The sequence below is a fragment of the Antechinus flavipes genome, chromosome 5 (genome assembly GCF_016432865.1).
Source record: "Antechinus flavipes isolate AdamAnt ecotype Samford, QLD, Australia chromosome 5, AdamAnt_v2, whole genome shotgun sequence".
Lineage (NCBI taxonomy): Eukaryota > Metazoa > Chordata > Mammalia > Dasyuromorphia > Dasyuridae > Antechinus > Antechinus flavipes.
In genome coordinates, this window is record NC_067402.1 from 78172510 (window position 1) to 78194378 (window position 21869).

Sequence of the window (21869 nt, forward strand, 5' to 3'; positions counted from 1 at the left end):
TAGGGATTTTGTAAAGGGGATTTCTACTGAGGGATGGGCTGGATTAGATGCCTTGAGGCCCTAATTCCTGGACTCTATAGTTCAATCCCTTAAAGGGAAAAGTATTGGGCGCTGGAATAATAAAAGCAGTTCATGATTATATATAATATGGTTGATAAAGTATCTTTTCCATAACCCTGTGAGGTAGGTAATATAAGTATTGATATTCCTATTTTGCATTTAGAGAATCTGAGGTTCACAGAGGTAAACCACTGCCAGCACAAAGAAACTAATGATTACAGAGGTAGGATATGTATAGGAAGCAAATATCTAAGTTGAAATCCAAACCTAAGCTTCTTGATTTCAAACCTACTGCTAGCTGCCTTGAACAATATTTACGGTCTCACTACTAACTTTCCAATGTTCTTGGTTACAAATCAATAGGAGATTAGAGACTCTATCCAAGGTTGTTCCCTAGCTTCTAGGCAAATTTTATTTCAGTCATTGAATCAAAGACTGAACTTGACCTTGTGTGATCATCTACTCCACCCCCTTGCACATGAATATCTAAGTCATCCCAAAGAGATTGCCATCTATCTCTTTTGGCTGATGTCCAAAGAGGGAAGTTCCAGCATAGCCTCCCCCTCTATTCTATTGTAGAGTTTTAGAGTGCTGACAGATATAGATTCATTGGCTTATGTTTGTTTTTCAGGGAAGACACATGGAAACCCTTACTTCCAAATAAAATACTCTTACTTATTTAACCTCATTTTCATTTCTCATTTAGTCCTTCACAAATATGAGGAGCAAACCTCTTCTCATTTTATGCCTCACTGAACAAAGTTATATCTGTGGCTACATCAAAGAATTTTCTATGATGTTGATACATGTGCAAATGAAGGAGGGAAGCCTGATAGGTTGAAAGTGGAATCTTGTATGTGTCACAATTTTCAGGCAACTTTTTGATTGCAGAAAAATCATTTGTAAAAGCTTTTATTCACTATCCATATTTTTATCAGACATACTTGCTACCTCTAATCTTCACACTCCCAGTTCCTTCCAGCAAACATGTCCAGGTTGTTCCCATTGTTTATAATAATTATTATAATAATTCTAATTATAGCTGACATTTATTAAGCATCTACTATATGACAAACACTGTGCTAAGCACAAATATTGTTTCATTTTATCCTCACTATCCTAAGGAGGTAGGTATTCTATTACTATTCCAATTTACAAATGAAGAAACTGAGGTAAACAGAAGTTAAATAAGTTACTCAGGATCACATAGCTAGTGTTTGAGGCTAAATTCAAACTCAGGAATTCCTGACTCCAGGTCTGTACAATTGCACTACCTATTACCTCTCCCACCCCACCCCCAAAAAAATTCCTCATTTGAATCCATCATCTTCTTAAGCTGTCACTCCACATTATTCATTTCTGTTATAACCAAAACTGGGGGGGAGGGGGAGGATTTTATTCTTATGGAGCACTTCTAATAGCCCTAAGTTGTGCTCTAAAATACACATACACACACACACACACACACACACACACACACACAGGTCATCTTTTTTAACATCCATGTTCTTATATTGACTGCTTATAGGCACAAAGGGTCAGATGGATGGTCAGATCCATAGAGCAATAGAGAGATGCATGATAAGCAAAAGCAGGTTGTGGCATATGACAAATGGTGTCCTTTGTAAAAAGAAGTGGAATAAAGAATAGAAGCTAGGAAATATATAACTGAGAAAGGAGGTAGGTCAGTCATGAAAGAAAAATGAGATAGAACAGATAGACAGGCTAAGTACTGCCCTATTACCTGTGGAATGAGTATGATTGGAAGGCAGTGGAAAAGAGCCCTGACCCTGGAGCCAGAGAACTTGGATTCAAATGTTCTCTCTTAATATGGCTACATATGTGACCTTGGACAAGCAATTTAGTCATGCTGACTTCCTGGTCCTCAGTTTCCTCAGTAAAATGAGGGGTTGGATTATATAGACTCCAAGATCCCTTCCACATTTACCTCTATAATTGATTGAAGCGAGGATGAGAGACAGGGAGGGAGGGAGAGAAAGAAGGAAGGGAGGGAGGAAGGAAGGGAGGAAAGAAAGGGGGGAGAGAAGGAAGGAAGGGAGGGAGAGAAGGAAAGAAAGAAGGAAAGAAGGAGAGAAAGAAGGAAGGAAGAAGGGAGGAAAGGAAGGAAGGAGGAAAGGAAGGAGGAAGGGAGGGAGGAAAATAAGGAAGGAGGGATGGAGGGAGTGAGGGAAGAAGGAAGGAAGGAAGGAGGGAGGGAAGAAGGAAGGAAGGAAGGAAGGAAGGAAGGAAGGAGAAGGGAAGGTGGAGCCTTCAGTAAATTGGTTAGATATTCTGTGAAATTTTGGGGAAAACATTAGCATGAGAAGGTACAATGATGATCTACCCTGTGGAGGGGTGTGTGTGTGTGTGTGTGTGTGTGTGTGTGTGGAGGAGGGTATTCACACTGAAATAAGATATTGAGAACAAGCCATCATTCTCACCCTAACAGGAATCTTGTACATGCTTGAATACAACTTTCAATTCATTCTTGTCTTTTTTTTTTTTCTGGCTCCACATCCACCACCACTTTGGGAATCTCCATATAAAATGAGTGCAGAACGAGAAGTTAGAGATCCTGAACTCTGCCTCCAGATGTACCCAGGTGTTGACAATTTTAAACCCAGCTTGCTATGCTTTGGGTACCACAGATCCCTCTCATGATTGTAAGAATCAAAGCAAATAGAAGATAACTCTCCTACCTTTGACTGATTTCCCTGAATTAGGATGTCAGTTTAATCATGAAATTAGGTGTCTATAGGGACAGCTAGGTGGGGCCATAGTGCACAGAACACCTGGCCTGGAGCCATCTTCCTGAAACTCATCTTCCTGTGACTCTTGACAAATCTGCCTCAGTTTCTTTAACAGTAAAATCAGCTGGAAAAGGAAGTGGCAAATCACTCCAGTATCTTTATTTAGCAAACCTCAGATAGGGTTATAAAGAATTGGACATTACTAAAAAACAACTAACCTACAACAGGTATCTATGATGGAAAACAATGGATGGTTAAATGAACAAAATGATTTTTTGATTCAGGAAGTTGAACTGGTAAACTCCTACTTCTTAAAGCCTTTGCTTTAAGTTTGGGTTTCACTTTGGGTCCAGTGACAAACTTTGTCTATTATGCAACTAGATTAGCTACCAATTGCCAGCCGTGGCTCTTCATAAAACAACATGGTACAAGCAATAAAACGTTATCATTGAAGTCAGGAAAACGCAGGTCAATTTCAATATTGTTAATTTGATCTACCCTCATATTTAAGATGGCAGGGGAGAATGATAGATTCCATTGCCCTATAAAGGCAGATTTTTGTTATTTGTAAAAATACTACTTGAGTCTATACAAATGTTCAAAATTCATTGTTTGATATTTCAAGGGCAATTGACCCCGCTGAGATAGATTGGGAATGAATGTGTAGTGTCTCTACATCTTACAAAACTCGTAGGTTCACTCACTTGAAAAAAAAAATTGCCTCTCTCAACCTATTATTTAGAGGCAGGCTGGCTAAAGGAAAATGAATGAAACCATCTCACAATCTAGCAAGTTAAAGTAGCATAGGGTTGAGATGCCAACAAATATAAAACAGCTCATTACAGGGCCTGGTATAGTGCCACGCCAAATACTTCCCAGGCAAACATTTGGGTTTTGCTGATGTCTTTCAAAGAATGGTGATAGTGTTGCCCTGGCACTACTAGTAGCTAGCATTCTGAACATTTTTTGTGATTTGAACAAATATTTAGCCTCTCTGAAATGAAAGCCTTTGAATGTTAGGACACCACTCTGAGGCCCATAAATTTCAAGTAGAGCTTTGGTATCTTTGCAAAATTCTATGAATTGCACCTGTTTTTGTTGCTCTCCAAAAACTCAGTAATAATCACAAAGTACCAGCAACATGGCGGTTATGGGGTCAATTTCATTTTCTTAGTACTTCCCTTAATTCCCAAGTGAGGAAATTTGAATGGGGGTCAGTATTCAGACACTCTTTTTAAGTTGAGTTATCCATAAGGATTATCATATGTCTCATTTGTTTAATAAGGGAATAAAAAATACAAAACTTTTTTGTGACATCACCTAGAACTCTTTAGAGGGTTGGAGTACTGATGTGATAAAAAGAACAGGAAAAACTTACTATTGAATCCCAGATCTTTGTTAGTCCTAAGACGCTGAGCAAGGCACTTAAACTTTCTGACCATTGGTTTCTTCATTTTAAAAGTGGGACTTACAGAATTGTTTTAGCGAAAGTGTTATTTGAACTTTGTGACACTATGTAAGTATGAGCTATTAGTATCATTTCTCTAAGAAGCAATACACAAAGACCTAAATCAAAGAACCAGAAATTTTCCTACCCATCTCTTATTCTATAGAGAATTACACTCTTTAGAACCATTATGATTTTTCTCACATTTTCAACCTGACTTGATTGAACAGAAGAGGAAGCAAGTATACTGTGATGGAAGGATAATTTGGAGTCTAAGGCCTTGACTTGGTGACAATATTTATACTACTGATCACATAGAGTAATTGTAGAGAAGTACAAATAAATGTAATGTTATTATTTTGATTCCATCTGAAGAAATACCCTAAGAATGATAACTGCTCTCTGAAAGACCCCAAAGAAACAATACGGTTTTATCCAATAGGAAAGCTATCAGAATCTACAATGGAGAGTCTTTACCAAGTTTATGGGTTTTAATTAGAAATGAAATTTAATGTGATCAAAAAGAGTCCTATTTATCAAGAGACAGAAACCAGATAAACAGGAAACTGTGTCATAAATCCAACAGAGGAAGAGGGAATTCATTTAAAACTAGGATATCAAAGATGACAGATTTTAAGTCAATAAGCATCTATAAAAGTCTGACATCATAGCCATAAGATAAAGGTTAGAAATTTGGATAAGTAGGAATTTAAAATAACTTCTAAATCCTAGTGTATTCAACACCTAAGGACTCAAGCAACTTTTAACAGTTTAATACTAAAAGTTCTGGGAGGGGAGGAAATGGAGGGAGAGGGGGGAGGAAAGGAGGGAGGGAGGGAGGAAGTGGGGGGGAAGGGAGGGAGATGGAGGAAGGAAGGAAGGAAGGAAGGAAGGAAGGAAGGAAGGAAGGAAGGAAGGAAGGAAGGAAGGAAGGAAGGAAGGAAGGAAGGAAGGAAGGAAGGAAGGAAGGAAGGAAAGAAGGAAGGGAGGGAGTGAGGAAGGAAGGAAGGGAGGGAGGGAGGAAGGAAGGAAGGAAGGAAGGAAGGAAGGAAGGAAGGAAGGAAGGAAGGAAGGAAGGAAGGAAGGAAGAGGAGGGGAGAGATAAGGTAGGTAGGTATGTAAGTAGATAGAAAATAGTGAGATACAGAAAGAGTGGAAATAAGCATTTATTAAACATTTACTATGTGCCAAGTATCATGCTAACTACTTTACAAATTGTATCTCATCTGATATTCAGAATAACCCTGTGAGACAGATGCTATTATTAACCCCATTTTACAGATAGATATCATGATGATTTGCTTAGGGTCATACAGCTAGGAAGTGTCTGAGGTCACATTTGAACTCAGTTTTTCCTGAGTCTATTAGGTAGGGAAAACCCTTCCAGGTCATTCCCAACAGTTCAGCCCTCTATCACATAGAGGCTTTGTCCCGACCTATTCCTCTTCTTTAGAAGAAATCACCAATTTCAAAGCCTGGCTTCTTTCTGCTATATTGTTGTTTACAGAAAACCTCAAAGTAAGAGAGAACTGATGTCCCAATTCAGTACCTTAGAAGCAGTAACTGCTGCCTTCCTGTCCTGCAGTTCAATTGCCCTGACTGCCTGTGTTAACAATAACAATACACATTCAGTTTTGCTGCAGCAACCAGGTTCTAGCAACTTAGACAAGAAATGATAGGGACAGAGGGTTTATAGGTACATCATGGAGAGAGCAAACCCCAAAGGGTTTCAAGGTACAGACCACTGAAGCCAAGAAGGAAGGATGGAGGGATCCTAACACATTGTTGCCATATTTTTTACTCAGAGATTCCTAGGGCTTTCCACAACAAATAGCATTAGATTTGGAGGTTTCAGGCTGAAAAGCTGACTAATTTAATAGTAATGGCCTACCAAAATAGATATAAGGAAACCTGGTTAGCAATTGTAATTACTCTGATGGGGATTTTTATTTTATTTTATTTTATTATTTGGGACTCAGAGCTATTCATCTTGCAAATTTTGGTTAAATTAATATCTATTTTAACATTAACCTCATTTGAACAAAAGCTGTCCCATGGGATGTAAAATTTTACTTAAGAGCTTTAAACATTCCTTAAATAAGAAACTAGAGGAAGAAACTCAACTGCCCTTGACTCTGGTGATATATAAATCTTCCTCCTCAATCTGTTTTCCTGTGAATCATGTAATATAGTTTCATTTGTAACCTGACTTAGTTTGTGTACAGTTTGTTTGACAAAATTTGTTTTCTTAGGGGATATATAAGATTGACTGTTTAACTAAGTTTAGTCAACTTTTATGACATTGAAGGAAGTATGGGGTTGTGGGTCCATATTGACCTGTTATGGCCTTAGAGGAGTGGACAAGATTGTCATACGTAAATGAATTACTTCACTGTCACTCTGATGTAATTTTGTCTATAAGAAAACAGTTTAGGTTTTCTTTTAAGCCTGAACCTATATTTGATCATAATAATAAACCACTATATTTCTACATTGTGGCAAACATATATTTGGCAGCAGTTACCTATCACATGAACTCAAAGAGAAGATATTTCTCCCATAACATTAATTTGATATTTATTTGATCAGCAAACATTTAGGCACCTACCATGTGCAAAGCACTGTAGTAGATAAAAAAAGTTTTCCTAAAACAAAGTCCTTAGCACTCCCTTACGTTATTCCCCTTGTATCAACAAAGAACAATAAAATTCACCTATACCTGAGAATATTACAAAAATAATTTGGGCAAAATTGACATATGAAGCTTTTTGCAATCTGGTCCCATCTCACCCTTCTTGTGTTATTACTTATTCCTCCCATTCAGACTCTCCATAGTCTAGCCATTCTGACCTTCTTGCTGTAGAAACTAGTGGTGAAAAACTCAGATGAAAATGGGGCCACTAATTCATACATAAGGATCCCCGCTGGTTGCATGTTGTCTTAGAAAAATACATATTAACATTATCTCTGTTCTACTGTATTTTTCTTTATTTTGTTAGATATTTCTCATTTACATTTAAATTTAGTTCAGGCTATACTCAGAAGTGTTCATGGATTGAACGAGTATTTGATACATCTGCTGTACATGGTTCATCATTCTTTTTCTCTTCCATAGCATTATTTAAGCCTCTTGTCTCAAATACCTTCTCTCCTCACCTTCACTATTTAGGATATCTAGTTTCCTAGAACTTTCACTCAACTAAAGCCTGCCTTCTAAGTGAAACCTTTCCTGATCCTTAACTGTTTGTGTACTACCCCTCTGTCAACTTACATTTAGTGTATATATTTATATGTTGTCTCTCCTGGTAGAATATAAGTTTCTTGAGGGCAGGGAATATTTCAGTTTTGTCTTTGTATCTCCAGTGCCTATCATTGTGCCAGATACATGGTACATCCTTAATAAATACGTGTTTATTGATTAATGGGGTTGGAGAAAGTAAAAGGAGGGATGAGTATTATATGCATAGTATTTGTTGCTTCCCAAATGGACAGTAGATTAAAGGGAAAATAAGATATTTTAGACCCCAATGTTCTAGAGAACCTTTTAAACATGAACTCTATCTATATAAAAATTAAATGAATATGTCCCCTACATGTAGATTTGTAAATTATATGTCTATCACTATACCAATAATTATGTAAGTTATAAAACAAAAGCAAAAATAGAAATAAAAAAGAAATTAATTTTTAATCTAAAATGGATTATGTACCAGTGAAGCTAATTGAGTAGGGAAGTGACTGGCAGTTGCATGAAAAATAGATTGAAATGAGATTTGAAGCAGGAAGATTAATTAGGATGTTACTGCAATGGTACAATGAAAGATGAGGGCCTCGGCTAGGGAAGTGGCCCCGTAAGTGGAGAGTAGAAACAGACTGAGAGATTATTTTGGTGGTAGGGAAAAAATCTGGCAATGAACTGAATATGTGGATTAAAGAAAAAGGAAGAGTTGAGGATTACACCAAAGTTCTGACCCAGGTGACTGGAAGGATGGTGTACTCTTAACAGAGAAAATTCAGAGAGGAGTGCATTTGCTCAGAAAAATAATGTATTTGATGCAGATCACAGCCTCTCCATACCAGCTCCTTCTGGGCTATTTATTTTTTCTCTCACATACATAAATACTAGACTTAAAGTAGGTGAATCATGAAATGTGTCTTATTAGTCAATGCTTGGCAGTAGAAAGCCCAGTGTTTGTAGTCCAATGGCAGATGTGATGTGATAGGAGTTGGGTGGAGGGGGTATTTTGCCTGCACAGGCAGTGAAGATTCTCTGGTCACAATTTATATACTCTGAAAAGTTCAAGCCCAATGGAGTTGGGGGGAGATGAAAATAGGAATGGGCAGAATTGGAGGAGGCAATAAATTCTAAGAAAACAGAGGGAATCACTTAATTGTGTTGGAGACATCCACAATTGATTGTCATGGATACAGTGGTTTGAAACCCGCTACTTCACCCTAGATTGATAACAAAATCCTTGTAGTCATATTATGGGTCCCCAAATTACCTCAGTGACCAATTTAGAGACCACTATTTTAGACAGCAAAATATTTGATTTTTATTGCTCTTAACATTATCCTCTATAGATATGGCAAAATGTATTTGAATAAAATTAATCAATGAACAGTGAGTAAGCTCCTACTATGTACCAGATACTAACGGCTAGAGATACAATCATGTATGATTTATTAAAATATAAATCAAGCACATGCCAATCATGTGAAAATATTATTAATTCTATTGCCAAGGAGTTACCTAAGCCAGGCCATCACTCAGATATTAGGACGAAATGTTTATGCAGGCAGCTGGTAATGAAAACGGATTACTTAGAGCATTACTGTGTGACTTTAAAAATATATATATCCATATGTTGGTCTCCAGGTGAATTGATGTTTTTAAACCAGAAAACTATCGCCAAAGCCTGTAATTTTAAATTTGATGCCTGCCTCAAACTTCTTATTCAAACTTGGATATATTCTTAATAGGGTAATGACCCTTAAATAAGGAAATGAGAAGCCAGCATATTCCACAGGAAATAAGTGCCTGAAAGTAGAAGTTAATCTTTTCAATGTTAAAAAAAAAAAAATCCTCACTTTTTAAAAACATATGAACAAAGGGAGCTCAGGAAATAGGATTATAAATAAGAGAAGGAAGAAAGTAATAAAACTAAATGCCACCTGTTTTCCTTGAAAATTTACCCAAGACTAAGAAAAAGTTACACTTGAAGCTTAATGCTGATGGGACATGTTAAAACCATTAGGATAGACATAGATAAAGATGGACATATGATACTGAGGAAACTGGAATGGAGCAAAGAAGGACAGCTCAACATTAACCTTGGAGTCTGCTTAATGCATATTTGTCATTTTCTTGGAGAAAGGGAAAAGGCCTAACTTTGTCCCATATAGGAAGTTTGAGGACCTTTATTCAGATTGTGGATCATTTCTTCATTTAAAGTTTTCTCTGAGGATCGTCTAGGTCAGGAACTTTTTCTTGTCTCACAAATTCATTTGGCTGACTGGTACAGCCTAGGGATTCCTCTTTCAGGAGAAAAAATATTTTAAATGCATAAAATAAAATAGAAGATGAAAAATTTTATTATACTGGGATATAATTGTCAAAATCTTAAAAAAAGGGGGGAAAAAATTGCCGAACCTCTGTCCTAGGTCCTAGAAAGTCAAACAAAATTGAGTCTTTGGCAAGAAATCTCTTGACACATATATAAGAAGTCCAGTGTGAAGTTGAGCCAGATGCTAGAGGAGGAGATGAACAGGATGGTCAAAGGTATTGCAACAAATCCATATTCTTTTAGATAAAATATACAAGTTGTGTCATGACTACTTGTGGTACCTGAAAAATCCTAAGGTTTGGGTTTTTAATCTAAGCAGAGTGTCTGGCTTTTGCTCAAATCTAGTTGCTTCTACTTCTCCTCATTCCACTTACTATTCCAAATGGGGATTTTATTCTTTTCTGCATTTCATGAATGCAGATGAAGGCACGAAGGGTGGAGGAAGGCAGAAATGCATTGGGCAGAAAGTGAAGTGGATGCCTCAGAGCTGGATTTTACAGCATAAAGATCTGACTTCTAGAGAGACCAACTTGAGGATGTGTCATTTAACTGACTCTTTGAACCTCTTCCAGGATCAAAAAAGTACTTGGAAAAGGTGTTGAGAAAGATGCAATGACTACTGTGGAGTGATGGGCCATTACATTGGCCACGGTCACTCAGCTAGGAATCTCACAGCTTTCAAAATTAGACAGAATTTGAATCATTGGATTTTATGATTTTTATTCCTCAAGGCAGCTAAGTTGCCAGGGTGAACAGAGTCCTCAACCTGGAATAAGGAAAAACTGAGTTTAAATTCAGCCTCAGATACTTACTAGCTATATGACCCTGGACAAGTCACTTAGCTTATATTTATTCTAGTTTCCTCATCTGCAAAGTAGTATAATGGAATCTTCCTCTATCTCCCTCTATGTCCCAGGGTTGTTACCAGGACCAAATAGGATAGTTGTAAAATGCTTATCATGGTTCTTGGAAGATAGTAGGCACTTAATAAATGCTTATTTCTTTCCTACCTTAATTCTCCTGAAAGGGATATTTAGATTATCCCAGATAAGAAGGCTTTCTTTTAACTTGTCTTGTTAATGGATGGAATAAAGTAAGAAAAATACAGGAAGAGTCATTTTGCAGGATATTAGCAGCTATTTCTGCCTGCTCAGCAACCTCTGCATAACAATCCAGGACTGATTATAACATACAGGATCATTCGCTGGGCAGGCTAGCTGCCTTCCTCCCATCCCCACCCTTCTCTTGTCAGAAATATAGCTCTCCCAGAACTGTTTAAGAATGAATTTCTTGGCTCATCAAGGCACTAATTGCAAATTGATCTGTGGCAGGTAGTTACTCCCCCACTCATCAGGCAGTATGTAATAATTTCTGCCAGAAAGGCAGAATAATCATACAGGAAGAGGACTAGGCTGGGAGCTCAGAGAAACTTGGGTTCAAGTCCCAAGTGACTCTGTCACTTGCTAAATTAATTTCTAGGGCAATATGATTACTCACCTTGAGCCTCAGTTTCCTCAGTTGTAAAACAAGGCATCATACAACCTGCAATATTTGCTTCACAGAGTTGTTGTAAGGATCAAATAAAATGCCAAGCACTCTGCAAACACGAAATCATAATATTTGCCTCAGCTCTCATTACTGCAAAAGGAGTACAGAAAGCTGGTTTTCATGCATTCCCTTAATGAGCTGTGTCCTCTAGTTGATAGCTGATTGTTCAACTATTTCTAAGGTCCTGGAATATGTTGACCTTGCTTATGAAGCCAGGTTAAAGACTGGTTTTCTTTGATCTTAAAGCCTTGAAACATGATGCTATGGATATTAGCAATAGCAACCTACCCTTTCCTGCTGTTGTGACTCATTTATTTTCACCACCAGGTTCCAGCAGTGCAGAAGTGAAGGAAAACCGCAACGTGGGCAACTTGGAGGCGAAGCCACTGCCATCCAGTGACCACTCAAGAGGAGGTACTTCCAGCATCAAGAGGAAAAGACCCTTAGAGGAAGGGAACAGTGGTCATTTCTGCAAACTCCAACTCATCTGGAAGAAGCTCTCATGGTCGGTGACACCAAAGAACGCCCTGGTCCAACTCCACGAACTGAAACCAGGTTTACAATATAAAATGGTTTCTCAGACAGGACCAGTCCACGCTCCTGTCTTTGCAGTAGCAGTAGAAGTCAATGGATTTACCTTTGAAGGCACAGGACCCACAAAAAAGAAAGCCAAGATGAGGGCAGCAGAGTTAGCCCTGAAGTCTTTTGTCCAGTTTCCCAATGCGTGTCAAGCACACTTTGCCATGGGAAATGGTATCAGCCCATCTACAGACTTTACCTCTGACCAGGCTGACTTCCCAGATACTCTATTCAAAGAGTTTGAACCATCCCCTCCAAGTGATAACTTTTCCAGCTGCCATCCCGTCAACACTGAATTACTCTCGACAGCTTACCGACAGGGGAGGTTACTCTACCACAGGTTGGACTTGATGGGACATGCAAAGCCCAAGTCCAAGTCAGCCTTCCAGGGAGAGAGGGAAAAAAACCCAGTGGTAGTGCTGAATGAACTGCGCTCAGGGCTGAGATACATCTGCCTTTCGGAGACAGTGCAGAAGCAGCACGCCAAGAGTTTTGTGATGGCAGTGAGAGTGGATGGGAGGACATTTGAAGGCTCAGGACGTAGCAAGAAGCTGGCCAAGGGTCAAGCAGCCCAGGCTGCTCTTCAGGCCCTCTTTAACATTCGGCTGCCCAGCCACATTCCCAGCAGGAGTAAATGTAACCCTTTGCCACAGGTGAGAATTCTCAGGTAGCTGCCACCCAGGTGGAAGAATGCTAAGATGAATGTGAATTGTTATTGTTCTTGCTGTAATGGAAGGGGGACCAGGCAGACCACTCTCTTCCAATTACCGTAAGTAGTGTGTTACCGCCAAGCGCATCCTTTCCAGGAAAGCAAGGCTTCTTCCCAGGACACAAAAGGCCTCCTTCCCCCCCACTCCCAGTCCTTATCATTAGGAGCAATTTGCAGGCTTTTTGGTAAAAGGACAGTGTAAATGTGAAGAAAGGAGAGAGAATGTCAACACTCTAACTTGCCAGAGGTAATGAGGGAATTAATGAAGCCAGGTAATTTTTGTAATGATGCAACTGACTACAAGGGAAGATACAATAGTACAAGATAAAAGAGAGAAGGAAAGCTTGAGAGGGAGAAAGGGGGGAAAAAAGCTGTTTATCTACAGGATAAGTCAGTGTATACACAGATTGTTAACAGCTTCTTTCTATTAATTTGGTTTTGAGGTATATTTAAGTCACAAAGAAAGGCTAATTTCAAAAATCATGTTATGATTATAGTATTACCATACTAATACTATATATTCATATTATGATTATAGTATACTATATTAACAGCATTGACTCAGGTTTTTTTTTTAGCTAAGAAAGCATTTCAGAAGAAAACAAAAGCAAAAAATTAGTCAGTTGCTTTAGTCTTTGATTCAGAATAGAGCTGGGTATTGCATATAAAATTATATCAGTTATAGTTTATGGCTTCCATTTTTTCCACCTGCCCCAATTTGATTAATTCTGCACCCCTGGAAGTCAGGAACTGGAATGGAAGAAGAGGCTAAAATGGACAAATCTAAGTCAAAAACACAGGAAGGCAGACAACTGAATTGGACCACTTATTTTCCGAAGGCATCATTTGGTTACATTTAGAATGTCTTTCTCATTGTGCTCTGCTTTGTTCAGTTAGGGGTGTGTGGCCACCTAAAGATGAATGCATCTTTTCCAGATGGCAAGTGGGGTCTTTCAAAAGTGACAAGGAAAAGGAATTTAATGATTAGGACTGAAATTGTGACTTCACTAATGCTCTGGGCAAAGAACTTTCTGCCAGTGCATGCTGGCCCCCTCTCTGCAATTTAGAAAAGTAGAGAACTGCCTAGAACATTCAGAGGCTCAAGAAGCCATTGCCTGTTAGAGGCCGGGCGATTCTCTCTGCTCCTAGTTCCAAGGCCAGCTTGGTCTCCACTTTGCCATCCTGTCCCCATGACCTCATACATCCCCTTGTCAATTTTTTTCAATTTATAGATGAACAAACCAAGGCTGGATTCAAAAAAAGTGACTTGCCTAAAGTCAGACAACTAGTTAGTGATATGTGGTTTCTCTTGGAGGAAAACATTACTTTTTTCTGCCTGTTTCCAATCACCATTCTATTTTGCAATGACCTGTAGAAAAAAGTGCTCTTCATTAATATTAACCCAAAGAAGACTCAAATATAGACTCAGTAGTATAGCTCCAGTCTTTGAACTGGATTGCACTTACTGAGGTTCATTTTGGTTAATTAAATGTTTAGTATGTCTCATAGTGCCATAGAAACACTTGGATTTGTTTTGTTTTGTTTTCCCTCCTTTGGACCAAGAGAATTATATAATTGGTGTAGGATGTCCCAGTGAGCAAGCTCCATCTGTCAATGTCTATGAATGTGTAAAGATATCTATTATGCAACTTAAAGTCTCAAATAATTGTCTGAGGGCACTGAGAAGTTGCCCGAAGTCACATAGCCAGTATGTGTCATAGATAGGACTTGAATCTGGGTCTTCTCTATCTAATCTGTCGTGCTACTTTTCTTTCTAAGCATTAATACATAATATTTTACTAGAGAAAAAGTAGTGAAATAGTAAATTGGACAGTTGGTCAATAAGCATTTATTAAGTACTTAATTTGTTATGTATCAGGCACTATGATAAGCACAGGGGATTCAAAAAGACACAAAGGATAATCCCTGCCCTCAAAAGGTTTACAATCTGATGGGGAAGATCAGCAAAAAACCATGTACAAACAAGGTATATATAAGATAAGTAGAAAATAATCAATAGAGGGAAAACACTAGAATTAAAAGGAATTGAGAAAGATTCCCTATAGAAGGTGGGGTTTTAGTAGGGACTTAAGGAAGCCAGAGCAATAAGGAGATAGAAATGAGGTTGCATATCCTTCTCAAATGGAATTGTCCAGAGCCAAAAGGAGGACATTGTCATTGGACTGAAGAGCAGGTGTCAGGAAATAAGTTGCAAAGAGATTGAAAAGTTAGATTATAAAGGACTTTGAATTCCAGACAGAGGATTTTGTATTTGACCCTGGAAGCAATAGGGGAATAGTAGAGTTTATTGAATATAAAGGGGTAACATGGACAGTCCTGCACTTTAGGAAAATCCTTTGGGCAGTTGAGTAGAAGATAGATTGCAGTGGGGAGTGGATAGAGGCAAAGTCCTGTGCACAATGTATTACAATAGTCCAGACCTGAGTTAACGAAGTCTCTGCCAGAGCAGTCTCACAGGAGAGATGCTGCAAAGGAGAAAGTGACAGGCCTGGGAACAGATTGGATGGGGAAAGGTGGAAGTGGGAATGATACATAGTGAGGAGTCAAGAACGATACATTTTGAGCCTTGGGAAACAAAAGGTTGGTGGTGTCCTCCCTAATAATACAAATAATACAAATAGATTTTTCAGAAGGGGATAAATATTGGCTTTGGTATGTTCAATATTATTCACACTTGAATATTTTTAATCCCAGACCCCTTCTATCTTAATTGTAATCGACATCTAGAGGATCCAAGGATAGAGTTAGATCAGAAGAAAATTGATTATTGAGTTTCACCTGAAACAATCTTTGATGGCATAGTATACAATCAATCTATGTGATTTTTTTTTCTCTTTCCTTTTGTCATTCACTTCCTTTGTGCTCCCATCTCCTTCCTCAGCTTTCCCCTTCCTTTCCCTTATTTATGTTATTCCTCTCCAATTTCTGTGGCATACTTGCCAGTGGCACTTCAGCAAAGTATTATTTGCCCTCATTATTCCCACTAGCAACTACAAAAGATTGCAGACTTTTGGTCCCTGAATTGTGCCCCTTAAATTACTATCTGTATAAAGAAAAAGAGATTGTTTTAATTTTTAGAATATATCTTATAACATTTATATTATAATATAATTATAATAAATAATATAATAATTAAATAATTAACTTTTACTACAAAATTATGATAAATAAGGGCCAGTGATCTTTGTTAACTTCAGCAGCATGAACAAATACCAGACAGTTCCTGAGAATCATCCAGCTGCTCTGAGTTACCATCAGGGATCTCATCCTTTTCTTTTGATTCTCCAGGTCTCCTCCCAGCTAAGTTGATCCTTCCTAAAATGGGAGGCAAGTTGGGTGCTAAGCTCCATCCAGAACTGGCATTTTCTTTCTACAAGGAGAAATGTTCCTGCTATCTAGCTGTCTCTCTAGTCCCCTTCCTCCTCTCCTCTCCCCACCCCAGCCCAGCTGAGAGATGAAGGATGTCGGGGAATTCGGGCCACGATGCCTTTTTCTTTCATGTTGTCAGCTTGGAGCTTTCACCATGAAGGAGCCGGGCACTGCTACTACTTTGTAATAGTCATTTGACCCCAGCATGCAGCACATCAGTTAAAGCCACCACCGCTAAATTATATTTTTCTGACAGTCCACTAACCACCTCGACTAGATGATGAAGGGCACATTGCACAGAGTGGGTTGCAAGCTATTCATCACGCCCACTGGCACCTCTGCTGCTCCAGAAGGCTCATTAACCTCCTCTCCGGCGTCCCCCTCACATGTACCCCTCGTTCTGCCCAGCTGGGTGCTGTGCTAGCCATGGCAATGGTAATCAGAGCCAGTTGCTGCCACTAGTTTTACTGAATTGGTATCCTGCCGGGGAAATGGAGTTTTGGCTTAAACCTGAAGAGGGGAGAGAGGAATACTGCACTAGGAATCAATTTAAAAGTTGGTTCACTTTTCCAAGCTCTTTTCTCTATTTTTGATAGTCTGGTCATACAAAGTTTACTTCCTACTAATCCAAAGTTCTATGATGCTTCAGGAGGTGAGTCTTTCAGTGAAATCACAGGTCCTCCCCTTTCCTTTCCTCGCTGTGCAGTATAGCCTGCCCAGGCTCAGCTAGGACCATATCAGTAAAAGCTAAGTACTTTCTCAGAATGATAGAATTTCAGAATTGGGGGATGGAACAACTTTCTAGTAGTCCTCTAAAACAAAAATCACTGCTACTATTTATTTTTTGATTCCCTGTATTTAATTTTGAGAGAAAAATCTCCTAGGTCTTTCTAGAATGGTAATAAATTGGGCTTTAGAATCTTCCCTAAATAGGAAGTGAGAACTACAAATGATGATTTCTCATCCATTACAAAATCTCTTCTTTGGTATTGTTACAAGGGTGAGACTAGGAAAAACCTGGTAGGCAAGCAAAGAAGGTTTCCATAGCTAGCAAGTTATAAGATGGTTGGTAGAATCTAGAAATACAGATATTTACTTAAGCCTTAAAACAAGTATGCAGAAATTCCTAAATTAACTTATTTAAAATATTTAGAGATACCTCAATGACTGAAGATATGTAATAAGGTATAATTGCATAGGCAGGTAAGAAGAATACTTTTTAAACTTCTTTTCATTGAAGTTTCTCAACTGCCTAATTAGATTGACTTGCTTAGCATTTGTATGTTTCTTTAAAAACCATGATCTCAGATGAGAAGTACTCCCAATACAGCCTCCCTAATATAATACTCAGGATCCGGTCCTAATGCCAACAAGGAACAGAGAGCCACAGAAGATAAGATTTTATTTATGAATAAAAACAGCCTCTAGACCTTAGAAAGATAATCAAGTAAAGTGAATCATTGCCAGTACATATCTAGTTCCTAATTTTTGAAACCCACTCCTCCTCTGTGGCTTACTTCCTTGATCTTGGGTATCACTGTTATTCTCAGGATCCCAATCAACAAGCATTTATTAAATACTTACTATGTGTCAGGCATTGTGCCAAGCACTGGTGATATAAATGAAGGCAAAAGTAGCCCTTGATTTCATGAAGTTCAAATTCTGGTAAAGAAGACAATATTTAATAATTAATCCATATAAAATATATAGAGGACAGGAACCTTAAAAGTGAAAGTTGCACCATCTGGGAAGACCAAGAAAGACCTGCAGAAGGTCATGTTTGCAATGAATCTTGAAAGAGTTAAAGGATTTTAAAGGAAAAAAGTGAGGAGACAGAGCATTCCAGGTAAAAGGATGGCTATCACAATAGTGCAGAGACAAGTGATGTAGAATCGTGAGTAAGAAACAACATTTGAGTTACTATGGATGAATATAAATCATGCACAAAGGTGTAAAATGACTTGTGTGACTGAGTTGTAAATGACAAAAAAAGATCACTTTATATCTGATCCTGAAAGGAATAAGAAGTCACTAGAGTTTATTGAGTAGGGAAGTGATACTAGACCTATGCTTTAGAAAATCACTTCAGTTGTTATTATGAGCATTAACTAGAGGGGGATGAGACCTGAGGCAGAGAGAGAAATTAAAAGGTCCCAGTAAAAAGCAGCAAAGACCTAAAACAAGGGTGCTGGCTGAGTAAATAGAGAGAAGAGAACACATCCAAATATAAAGGCAGAAGCAACAAAATTTGACCACTCGAGTATTTGAGATGAGTAGATGACAACATCATGACTGTGAACTGAGGGGAGAGAGCGATGGCTTTAATAGTATTAGAGTTCAGAAGAGAGAAAGATTTGGTAGAATAAGTATATTTTTGCAAAATAAACTCTTTATTAGACCTGTCAAGTTGAGATGCCTATGGGACAATCATTTTGTTCAAAAGATAGTTGGTGAAGGGGCACTTAGGTAGTGCAGTAGGTAGAGCAGCAGCTCTGAAGTCAGAAGGACCTGAGTTCTAATCTGCTCTCGGACACTTAACATTTACTAACTGTGTGATCCTGGTCAAGTCACTTAACCCCAATTGCCTCAGCCACAAAAAAAAAAAAAGATAGTTGGTGATGGAGCTCAGAAGAGCAAGGATCATAATAATAGCTAGTATTTTAAGGCTGTCTTAGACAATCTGAGAAGAGTGAATTTTGCAAACCTTAAGGCAGTAGCTATTATTACGATCCTTAGATTTATATGTAAAGTCCCAGTCTCTCTTCTGAGCTCCAGGTTAAATGTTGTGGGAAAACTGGGACACTAATGCTTTACTGGTAGAGTTGTGAACTATTCTGGAGAGTAATTTGGAATTATGCCCAAAGGATTATCAAACTGTACACATCCTAAGGTTCACAAAACATTTTATAAATATGATCTCATCTTATTCTCACCACAAACCTGGGAATAAAAGCTATTATTATCTCCATTTATAGATGAGGTAATTGAGACTAAAAGAGGTTAAGTGAATTGCCCCCATGAATAGTCTGTACCTGTAGCTGGACTTGAATTTAGGATTTTCTGACTCCAAGTCCAGAACTATGCACTATAGCATAGTCTACATGGAATTGATAGCTGAACTCTGAAGCTAATAAGCTGAGATAGTCTGGAAAGAAAAGAGACCGAGAACAGAGCTTTATTTATTATGCTCTTAGCCAACCTCAGACTATTTTTCCAGACAAGTGTCATTCTTATTTCAACCCCTAGTAATCTTCAGGATGCTGTGGTTCTTTTCACATCAACTTACAACATTCAAAGCTAATTGAGTTAAGTATTTCTAAGCTCATGGAGCACTCATCTGAGATGGTGGTGTGAAAGTTATAGATAGTGGTTGTTTTCTAACCCAATTCAACAAATTTTCATCAGATCTCTATATTGTGCAACACACTGAGCTGGTTGCTAGAGATACCACAATTAAAGGTGCAAAATCTCTGACTTGATGAAATTTTAAATTGTACTTAAGGCAGGAGGTAATAATGTGGAGAGAGGGAGGAGAAGAACAAGGTATACACAAATACATATAAAAAAGCAAAGTTTGATAATGGCATAGGACAGATTAAAATAGATCTTGAAAAATTTGAGGATGAAGAGAACCTTTTTAGTGGGGGGGGATATTCAAGGAAGCAGAAAATGGGACACCCTAAAAACAGAGCATATATGAAAGGGAATAACAAAGAGTAATGTGAAATAACAGTAGAAAAGCAGATCTGAAACACTTGCTAGCCATGTGATCCTGGGTAAGTTACTTAACCCTCTTTGCCTCAGTTTCCTCATCTATAAAACGAACTGGAGAAGGAAATGGCAAACTACTCCAATATCTTTGTCAAGAAAACCCAAAGCAGGTGATGAAGAGATGGACATGCCTGAAACAATTCAACAACAATAATATGTAGTAGTTCAGAAAATGTAGTGACACTGTAGAACATCACTCCTCCGTGTAGAGATCATCCACATATTTCTTCCACAGTTAGAGGGAGAAAACATTCTATTTTCTTCCTTTTGTCAGACCTAAGACAAATTGAAGAGGCATGACTGACTGTTGGTTGTAATTAAAAGGAAAAAGAGCTTAAAGAGCTGTTTGTGGTGGCTAACTGCTCTGACCAAGTCTCCAGAGGTTTTTCTGGGGTGGAATTATGTCCTCATATGTGGGACTTCAGTCCAAACTAACTTTATGCCAGCATCATGTCTAACTCATTTTAGCCCATTTAAACAGCTAATTTAGCTAATCTGACAGAAAGGTGATAAAATTGTGAGAATAAATATAGTAATTGAACATAATTGTACTTTCTTAAAGTGTTATTTGGACTCTTGGCAACTAACAGTAGTAACTTTGGATGAGAATAGTCAGGAACCCTGGAAATAAATACATCTAGTGGAATCCTTCCTTAGATTTAACTACAGACCAGGGAAGCTGAGGACTATTATGTAGTTAGCTATAGATGCATCACAGGACACTAATAGGATTTTGTGGCACTAGCGTGTTTCTTTCCCAAACCCCAAGGTGACCCCCAACTGCCTCTAACCAGTTTACAGATTGTTTTTCTAATCTTTTATTCCTACTAATCTATCTTACTCAATAGAAACAGCATCCTAACCACTGTAAAGCAAAATCATTAATTAATATTGCCATAACAAATTAGCAATAGAGGGGTGCTCACATTTTAAATGGACATAAATTAAAAATGAATAGGTGTGACAATCACATTTGCCTGATTCCGAAATGGCTTAACACTGTCCATGCTGGCATATACTGAGTGAATCTCAAGGCTGGTTCCCTGCATGGAGCTTCCGTTATTCAAACCCACATCTACTCAATTCATGCTCTTTGTGCTGTGGTCCCTCACAGAAATATAACCTCCTTTTTGGTTCTTTTCTATCCTTGCAAAAGAACAGCATGATTTGAGCTAAGTGCCAGATTTGCCTATGGCCTCATTTCTAGCACACAGAGATCCCAACATCCCCTTTGCTCTGATTCTTTGTACTGTACAGGTCAGTTAACTTATATAACATCTTAGCCCACTATGGCTTGTGGAGAGCAATCATTGTGGATTAAAAAAAGATTCTTTTCTCATTCCCTCCAAGCTGTTTCCCTGAAAAGAGCTGAATTTTCTAGAACCTAGCTAGCAAGGAGAGTTTTTTCTTCTCATTTATTTGTGTCAGTTATTGTGGAGTAATTCATTATTCCTTCTATCTGTTGAATTTTACATTTATAGGTATATGCCACCATTATGTCATATTCTTCCTCCTCCTCTTCTTCTTGGCACTAAGGTTAGTTGGTTGATTGATTGGGTGAATGAATGAATGAATGAACAGAAGAACAAATTAATTTATTCCCTGTCTCCAGACCACTTCCTCAGAATAATCCCTCAAAACACATCAACATATAGCAAATATCTTTCTTGTTGTTTAGTCATTTCAGTAGTGTCTGGCTCTTCATGCCCCCATTGAAGATTTTTATTGGCAAAGATACTAGAGTACTTTGCCATTTCCATTTCTAGCTCATTTTCCAGATGAGCAAACTGAGGAAAACATGCTTAAGAGTCTCGTCCAGGTTCACACAAATTGGAAGAGTCTGAGGCCCGATTTGAACTCAGGAAGATGCTTAGTATTAGCTAGGAAGCCTCTAACTAATGGGTGCCAAGGATATTAATGATTGTGAGCATCATGAACTCTGGGTGAATACAATGTGCCCTAGATAGAAGCCAAAACCATTGGCACAGAATATAACTATCAAAAAGGAGACCAAGGATGAAGGGCAATGAAGGCTGCAAGGTCAATAA

The 21869-nt window shown here is 38.3% G+C and overlaps 1 protein-coding gene across 1 annotated transcript in view; it reads left to right on the top strand.

Moving 5' to 3' along the window:
* Window positions 1–21869, top strand: part of ADARB2 (adenosine deaminase RNA specific B2 (inactive)) — a 479733-nt gene that overhangs the window by 285956 nt on the left and 171908 nt on the right. Inside the window, exon 4 of the mRNA XM_051962361.1 lies at window positions 11700–12604. Coding sequence (XP_051818321.1) covers window positions 11700–12604 — 905 coding nt within the window. The remainder of the gene's footprint in view (window positions 1–11699; window positions 12605–21869) is intronic.